The 9,258-nt window shown below is 41.3% G+C and overlaps 1 protein-coding gene across 4 annotated transcripts in view; it reads left to right on the forward strand.

The window, feature by feature from the left end:
- LOC134400794 (transducin-like enhancer protein 4) overlaps positions 1-8,475 on the forward strand; it is a 151,465-nt gene extending 142,990 nt beyond the window's left edge. For all 4 annotated transcript variants that reach the window (XM_063129371.1, XM_063129372.1, XM_063129373.1 and 1 more), the window contains 5 exons: positions 542-689; positions 1,128-1,278; positions 1,553-1,629; positions 5,463-5,903; positions 7,610-8,475. In XM_063129371.1, the coding sequence (XP_062985441.1) occupies positions 542-689; positions 1,128-1,278; positions 1,553-1,629; positions 5,463-5,570 (484 nt within the window). In that variant the 3' untranslated portion in view covers positions 5,571-5,903; positions 7,610-8,475. The remainder of the gene's footprint in view (positions 1-541; positions 690-1,127; positions 1,279-1,552; positions 1,630-5,462; positions 5,904-7,609) is intronic.
- Positions 8,476-9,258: the final 783 nt, after the last annotated feature.

Consider the following 9,258-nt stretch of genomic DNA (forward strand, 5'->3'; position numbering starts at 1 on the left):
TTTTCACACTGCATTGACTAACATGTTGTCTGAACTGAGCCAATGTCTCTTACTGATCCATGTAGCATTCGAAATGCTGCAAAATGCTAACTTTTCAACTACTCAGAACTCTTCTTCAAACATAGGTTTTTAGAACATTTTTTTCTAAATGAACTAATGTAGCATGTAAGCCTATTAATTTGGTAAAACAAAGGACTCTTTTAAAGCATTCTTTTAGAATACCAAACTTTCTTATGTTACTATCAACCTCTTATGAGTACTTATTTTGTTAAAGTCATATATGCATGAATGTTAGTGTGTGTGTTTTATCATATGTGCGAGACGAAATGCTCACTGTAATTCAGATGCTTCCAGGATTTTGAAAATCAGTTGATGCTGTGTGTTTTTTTAAAAAAGCATCATCTTCTGCATATTTTGTTTTCAGGACACATTCATCTCTTAAAAATTAGCATGGAAGCATTTAAAATTCATCTCTCAAACCAGTTTTCTGTCCAAAGAGATGGCGTTTGTGCCTTATTTGTGTCCAACTTGACATTTTCAGGCAATTCCAGGGCCATACAGATGGAGCCAGCTGCATTGACATTTCTAATGATGGTACCAAGCTCTGGACGGGAGGCCTGGACAATACAGTGAGATCCTGGGACCTGAGGGAAGGGAGACAGCTACAGCAGCACGACTTCACATCGCAGGTGCTCTCCTACAGAAACCTTGTCAAGTTGAAGCAGTCTCCATTGGCTTTCATAAAAATAAAGCAGGCTTGAAGAGCAGCCACAGAAGAATATTTTCTTTTGGCTTCTGCATGATTTAATAGGGGTGGGAGCAGGTGTTTCCTAGCACCATAAACTTGGGCTAACAAGTCTTCCTCTCTCCCCCCACCCAAAAATAATGTTTAGTTCTTGATGAGTGCTGTATATTATATGGCATTAATTGAGTTTTGTTTATATGAGCAGCTCCCTTTTGATCTATTGAAGTAATTTGATTAGCATCTTTCCTTTACCTTTTTGTGTGATAAACCAAAGTGTGTTTCATGTCTTCTGAACGGCAGTAACTGTGTCACCAAGATAGGTGCTGAAAAAACATGTAACGCCTTCTGTTAACCATAGCATTATGTGCTGTTTTAATTCCAGATCTTCTCACTGGGCTATTGCCCAACTGGAGAATGGTTGGCAGTAGGAATGGAGAACAGCAATGTTGAAGTGCTGCATGTCACGAAACCAGACAAGTATCAGCTGCATCTTCATGAGAGTTGTGTGCTCTCCCTGAAATTCGCTCACTGTGGTAAGCCATTCATTGTAGGCTAGCATTTTCTTCTGCTTGCCAAAAGCATTTCCAGTGCAGACTAGAAAGGGAGAACCAGACATTGGGATATTTTTTTAATTTTACCTGTTCGATTGGATTTTTGTAACTCATATTTTGGGGGCAGGGGGAGCATCCTGGTGCAGATTACTGTTTGGTCCAGGGAGGGGTGGTGGGAAGAGGAGACAGGATAAGTTTTGCTGGTATCCAAATTAATCTAGCTGCTTCTAACATTTTTTTTAAAATTCTGTTTCAGGCAAATGGTTTGTAAGCACTGGAAAAGATAATCTTCTGAATGCATGGAGAACACCTTATGGAGCCAGTATATTCCAGGTAAAAAAAAAGCATAGAGGTGGGAAGCTATCTGTTCTAACCCTTTCCCCTTCAGCTGATATCCCAGGTTCATCCATCCATCCAGCAATTTAACAAGCATTGAGCAGGTACATTGTAGAAAGGTGGCATGTATGTTGTCACAATAGCTTTCCATTCTGATAAGCAATTTCTGTTGAATAATTCCAGTCTGCCACCAGCTTTAAGTTCCGAGTAATATCATCAATTACTGTATTTAGCTTTTTAAAATTATTATTTACAATATCACTCAATTATCTAACACAGAGTCTAGAGCAGTGAACATAGGTATAAACAGTAACAGAAAAAAGATTTAAAAAGCAAATTAAAATTGTTCAATTTAAAACAACCAATAAAAGCATTGGCTAGTCAGTTGAGGAAGACTCCTTGAAACAGAGTTGTTTTAAGGCGGCGCCTGAAGTGGCGCCTGACTGACCACCAGGGGCAGAGAGTTTCACAGAGAAGAGGCCACTACACTAAAGGCTCTTCTCCTGGGGAATTCCAATCGGGTCATAGGTCCACGTGGAACTACCAGGAGCATGCCCTCTGAAGACTTCAGTGGTCAGACAGGTTGGTAATGGAGAAGACGCTCTCTCAGGTATCCTGGTTGCAAGTTGTTTAGGGATTTGTACACTAGTACCAAAACCTTAAATCCTGGCCTGGTAGCCAATACGTAGCCAGTGCAATTCCCTCAGCAAAGGAGTTATATACTTAAAAGAGGCAGCTCCTGGCAACAGCCAAGCTGTGTTTTACCAGTTCTTGTGTAGCTCATATGCAATTGAGTTTTAAAATGCTTAACACGCTTTCTTGTAACTTGTGTTAGAAGGATATTTTCACTTGTTATGCAGTGGAAAGCTTGTGCTTGCCATCACGTGTACGAGTGGAAAGGAGCTGTAGCTATTCCCTGCTTTCTGCATATGTGCCTGCATAGTACATCCATGAGAAATCTGATCCCTCCTCCCGCCCCTGTCCTGCCCCCTCACAGCCGCCATGACACACACTTTCCAAGATTGCAAAAGCAGTTTTGGAAGCCATTGTAGTGGTCAAAAAGGGAGCATTCTGGTGGAAGGGGAGAGGTGAGGCTGGGATACACAAAATCCTATGGCCTCTCCAGCCCTGCCCCCACCAGCACACCCTTTCTAGTGGCCACAAAGGCCCATCTAGGGGGACAAAACAAATAAGGATGACTGAGAGGGAAAACTCACCTTTGGCGTTCCTCCTGTGCTGGTAGGGCATAGGAGTCTCAGAAGCTTCCAAGGCCAGTGGCTTCTGTCTCGCAGGTGGTATCAACCCAATATGGTTCTGCCCTGAGTCGCCTTGCTACCACATACATACGGACACTATTAGGCACATTATGTAGGGTTCGCCAAAATCATTTTTCTCTGCAAATTGCTTCCAGAAGAATTTTTGGGAAGCAGTTTTGTTGCTGGAGACCCCATTTGATTCTCTTAAGTTCTGCCACTAGTAAGCCACTTCTTTGCACAATACATTGTGAAACATGTATATGTTGTGGCTTTGGTTTTATTCAGTGTGGAATTAAATTGAATGAATGTCAAAGCTGTGGCAGGAGAAGGAAGTGGATCAATAATCCGATATGATGGGAGGTCTGTGAGGAGTTACAGATGACGTGCACTTTCCTTTGGAAAGTGTCCATTTAGCCTGACAGTTGTAACAGTTGACTAAATCTGCTCCTAGCAGTGTTGCAATATGTATCCTTTGAGGACCCTTATGAAATATTTTAAAAACTTCACTGGCTTCTGAAACCTTCTGCTTATTAAATTGAATCTATTCCCCACTCTAACATTAAAATCACTAGTCAAGACTAATCATCTTGCCAAGACTTTCTCCTATGTCCTATCCATAAAAACTACTAAAGCTAGCCAAATAGAATCTGTAAATTGATGAACTCTCTCTTGGGGGGGAGAGCGGTGTGCACACACTTTTTCATAATAACAATATCTTGAGGAATTTGATCTCGGATGATGATGATGTGGGAGAAATCCATCATATTCTGAACAAGAGAGAGAAAGCACTAGGGCCACCTATAAGCCAAATGCACTTCAGCTGGAACTCCTTCAAAGTAGTCTCCTTCAGTTTTGCATTGTGGCTTCTTCAAAAGCTTGTCTCAGGGTCATTCAGCTACCTCTGCTTGGGAAGAGATCTGTTTATAACCCTTTCCCTGACACTGGCTCAGTTCAGACAACACGTTTCTCAATGGTGGTTTTAGAACTCTACAGTGGAGTTTTTACACCACTGTTGAGAAATGTGTTGTCTGGCAGGAAAACTCCACCCTGCGGTGGAGGGTTGTGTTTTTTTGGAAAACACTCCACACTGAATACCCACACTGTGCAGAGGAGAGTTCCTATACAACCGTTGTGTGGTGGGCTCTGTGGAGTTTTTTGTTGTGTTGAGTTGACTTGTCCCACTGGGTACAGAGTTCCCTGGCAAGAGTGGTGAAAGGAGCGAGTGCCGCTCTAGAAGAGCTGCCAGGATAGGTTTTTTTTTTTTTTTTGCAGTAATGGCTGATGGGATACCATCAGGAGGACTGGGGGAGGAAAGCGGGCGCAGGAACTGTCAATCAAACGTCGCAATGGATTTTACTTCATGGTAGCCTACAGTCACACAATGGTGGAGTTAGAACATGTTGTGTGGGGACTACCTTCCAAAAAACTCAATCGTTGAGTGGAGTTTTCACACTGTGTTGACTAACGTGTTCTCTGAACTGAGCCACTGAGAGGGAAGCAACTCCCACCTAATTCTTAATTTGCTGCTGCTCAGTTTAGCAGTTCTCTTCAATGTTCATGTTATGAGCACGCCTTATATTCCCATTTCATTTATCTTTGACATTTTTGGTAGGGCACACCTCCGTTTGCCACAATGCCTGTTTTCAAAACCAGGCAGCAAAATAGGGGTTGGGTGACATGATTATCAAGCCTTGATTGCTGTCACCAAGGCTGTTGAATAATGTGTCACACAAATTCAGTTCTAAGCCATGCAAGGATATGGCTGATTTCTGAGCACAGAGAATACCCAGTGAGCAGTCCCATTCATTTTCCATCCCAAATTCCATCCCAACAAGCAGTCCCATTCATTTTCCATCCCAAATTGTTTACTTCAGAGTTAATTTTAGACAATTGGTTATCATGTGGTGATAACACGTTAGGTCACTTTTGTTTTGTTTGATTCACTCAAGGAATTAATCAGAGGCTGCAATTAAGAAAAGGGCATCTGTGTAACAATGAGGTTTTTTGTTTATTTTTAATAATCTTAGTTTTAATCCCTAGAGAAGGATCTATGTAAATGATAATATGATTAGTGTCTGAAGTCTGCAGAGATAGCTGCAGAAAACTATGAGGCCACACAGTCAATAGAACAATGATAGGTAGGAAGCAAAAATATATGCTAAACCAGGAGTGGTCAACCCAGGGGTGGGCAGCCCATCAGGCACCTGCCAGCAGTGAAGAAAAATGCTATTTTTAAAGAAAAAATGTTGGTTTGCCACCAAATTTCAGTGGCATAGTGGTGGCAGCAGCAAAAATAGGTATATTTTGAAGCAAAAGTGGTGGTTTTCCTTAAAAGATATCTTTCCCCCTCTGCAGTTGCACTACTGAAGTTTGTTAGTGAGTTGTAGTGGGGCAAGTGGAGGCAGGGGTTCAGCTCCTCACTGTGGTCCGGGAGGCAGTGTGGTACCCCAACCCAAGGAGGAGCCTAAAGCATCCTGTAATTCAGTATTGTTAAAAGGAAGAGTTTAATGCATCTGATTAGTTCAAGAAATGGATAACTCTCTCTCTCTCTCTCTCTCTCTCTCTCTTTTTTAGTCCAAAGAGTCATCGTCTGTGCTTAGCTGTGACATCTCTGTGGATGACAAATACATTGTCACTGGCTCTGGGGACAAGAAGGCTACAGTCTATGAAGTTATTTATTAGAGACAAATCTGAATGAAAACCGTACTCCTCCTTGTAGCACTTTGCTGTATATTACTTTTATTTTTCTCTTTCCCAAACCGAGGACTAAAAATGTTCATCACAATTGTGGAATTTCCCCACTAGACTTGCTATTTAATAGCAAGCAGACGTTAAGAACTTGTAATACCAAATCTCCAGCTATCTACTTGGAAGAAGATGGAATAAGCATACTTAACAGGGAACTGACTCTTTTAATTATGTATCATAGCTGTAATGTATTTATTTTGTTTAAAGAAATCTTTCTAACAAGGAACTGACTAAATAAAGTGGTCTGCTTCTGCCTTGGATTTGAAGGTGCGTTGCATTCTTTAAGCTTTTATTGCTGGGATGGGATGTAGTTATTGGGTAAAAAGGGTGGGGGGGATTGCAATGTATTACCAAGCTATACATCCGCACAAATTCTATTCTCAAATAAGTGCTGTGTTAAGCCATACTGTTTAACATTGTAATAGGCAATGACCTGGTTCAAAGGAACTAATAGGGATGTATAAGCCAAAGATGGTGGAGGAGCAGAATCTCTCTTGACTCAGTCAAACAGGCTCACCTGTCCCAAATCTACCCTTGCTAGACAACCATGAATGCCATAATATTTGAATGCTCTACACATTTAAAGTGCAACAATAGGCACGGTTCCTATTTTTCCCCAACTCCCATATCCCCAAGCATCATAGCTAATGACCAGGGATGATAGGAGTTGTAGGCCAAAACATAAAGTTAGGGAAGGCTTCCCTAAGTCATAGTTTACACTAACAACAGCTTTTGGTTCAGATGAAATGACTCACTGTGGTTATTTTAAAACAGAAGTGGAAATCATAGAACCATAGAATAGTAGAGTTGGAAGGGACCTATAAGGCCATCGAGTCCAACCCCCTGCTCAATGCAGGAATCCATCTTAAAGCATCCCTGACAGATGGCTGTCCAGCTGCCTCTTGAATGCTTCCAGGGTAGAAGAGTCCACAACTTCCCTAGGTCATTGGTTCCATTGTCCTACTGCTCTGAGAGTCAGGAAGTTTTTCCTGATGTCCAGCTGGAATCTGACTTCCTGTAACTTGAGCCCATTATTCCATGTCCTGCACTCTGGGATGACTGAGAAGAGATCCTGGCCGTCCTCTGTGTGGCAACCTTTCAAGTATTTGAAAAGTGCTATCTTGTCTCCCCTCAATCTTCTCTTCTCCAGGCTAAACATGCGCAATTCTTTCAGTGTCTCCCCATAGGGCTTTGTTTCCAGACCTCTAATTATCCTCAATGCCCAATCTCTTCGTGGCCATACTTGAAGATAAGGGAAGGGGGAGCATGCAATCCCAGCTGAGCCCATCATTCCGATAGTTAGTGTTATGCTCAAATGTGGCCTGTCAAAGATAATGACTGTGCAAGTTGGTCCAGCTCATGTTGGATTGTATCTCCTTGTACAGAATCTTATGCCTGCATGTGGACACAGCAGGCTCAGTGGCAAGTAAGGCATACATAGATAGCGGGGTATGTGGGCACAACCCCACTCCCGCATGTTGCATTGCCGCTATTTTAACTGAGATCTACCATCACTTAGGCTTCCCTGTCTCTCTTGACTTCCGAACCGAATGTACACGCTGGTTGGAAATTTGAAGGAAAAAATGAAAATAATTTATGCGCAGTTCTGATCTCAAACAGGTGTTTCGTTTAGTGGTGCTGTTTTACAAATAATGAATAATTATTGTTAAGCAATGACCCATTTCTGATTGAGGCTATACATAGGAGAGTCGGATTTTGCCTGCTCTGCCCGTCAGGCATTGTGTTTGAGGGCACATTCAGTAACTGTATTCGTCAGTGGCAAGTTTCATTGACCTTTGAAGAGATTGTCAAAGTATATGCCAAAAACTAAGATTGCTCTTTACACCTATACTAATCTGCCATTTTACAGTGTTTTGTAAACAGTGCTGTGAACAATGTAATGCTTTTTGAGATCTTTAAGTACAGTGCATTGCTCAGGATTTTTAATATCACTTCTGTGTTGTGTGTTTCAGAGAGAAGTACAATAACGTGTCTCAAAGAATCACCTTCATCCCTTCTGGACGTTTTTGCCACATTTCTTTGAAAAGGGAGATGTGCGTCTTTGGGCAATTTTGCAGTTACAAAGATTACAGAAAAATATTTGATACATTCATTGGAAATGGCACTGAGAAGGGAATGGATTTCTACAAGTGTACAAACTATAAAAGCGAGGACCTCAGAGGTAGGAGTTAGAAGAGCACTCATTCTGAAGTGCGGAACAGAATGGATTTTCACTCGGGAGAAGGACTTGCTTTATTTACTGCCAGTTCTATCCAAGTCTTAGTTGAACGTCCCTGCAATGGACGCAGGCTGAGCCATTGTGCCAGAAAACATTGTGTTATCTTTTTATGTTGTTGTTGTTGCTGTTAAACTATGACCTGTGACATATTTTTTTTTGAATGCTTTAAAAAAAAAATCTTTAAGTCTGTGGATCTGCTGATGTACAGTGCCTTTGCTGCTATGGATCAAAATCAAAAGAACTGTGTAGATAAACCTTTATTGTGTAAGTAGAAAATTACTTAATTTCATACTAGAAATTGGTTAATGCTGCAAGTTGAAATGGACTGTTCATTGAAGTTCCAAATGTGGTAGCAAAAAAAAAATTGTGTTAAGTGCTCAGTGTTTGATGTCATTAACAGTTTCGTAATACTCTACAGTGTAGAAAGATTTTGATACTAAACTGTGTCATTGTACATAGTTCTAATGCATTGTATTGACCACAAGTACTTCTATAATGGTAGATTATTGTTTGTGCATTCAAACTTTTAAGCATTAAACATAAGTAACTTGTAAGATGTGGTTTTCCTAGCTTTTCCCTTTTTCTTGTGCATTGCAAAATGATACCAGCTGATGGAAGTAATAGAAGTAAAAGCTTTTTCAAATTACACCATGAATAATGTGTATGTTAAAAAGCTCTTCCCAGCCATATGTGTGTATATTTTTTCAACTAGTTTATTAACAGAAACTTTTAATGGCAGCATTGTGCAATGTTTGCCAGCACCTTGGGCATTGGTGCTAGGTAAGATTTCCATTGCAGCACTCAGCTCCTGTTTATGTGGCCTTTTCCCCCAGTGGGTTATCTACACTACAGACTTAGCATTTAATTGTCATTCTCTCTTCCACAGAGAACTCAGGGAATTGTAGTTTTGCGAAGGGGAGCTGGGAGTTTGTATTGCAGAATTCTCAATTCTTGCCAAATTATGGTTCCAGGAGCATATAGCTTTGTAGGAAGGCATAACTGTTAAACCAGAGTAGCATTGATAGTTTTGAGGGGTAAATACATGCTTACTCTCTGACCTGTTTCTCATGTCATGACAGCCCTCCATGGCTTAATTTACCCATGGGAGCTGTTGCTTTGTACCAGGGGTCCACAGGTACCTTACTTACCGTGAGTTGCTGTGTTGTGTGAACCCAGGCAGCAGGGGTTGTCTGAGGGTTAGACAGCCATCAAATAACCCATGGCTTGTTTTAGGGTTATGTGAGGGTTTCCTTATCCTCAAACAATCCCAGCTGCCTGGGTTCACATGATACGGAATGCTGGGTGCCTGTGGGTACCATGCAAAAATGACACCTGTGGGCACAACATGACAGCCTCTATGGCTAAATTAATGCACAGTGGCCT

This window comes from Elgaria multicarinata, chromosome 6, assembly GCF_023053635.1.
Source record: "Elgaria multicarinata webbii isolate HBS135686 ecotype San Diego chromosome 6, rElgMul1.1.pri, whole genome shotgun sequence".
Lineage (NCBI taxonomy): Eukaryota > Metazoa > Chordata > Lepidosauria > Squamata > Anguidae > Elgaria > Elgaria multicarinata.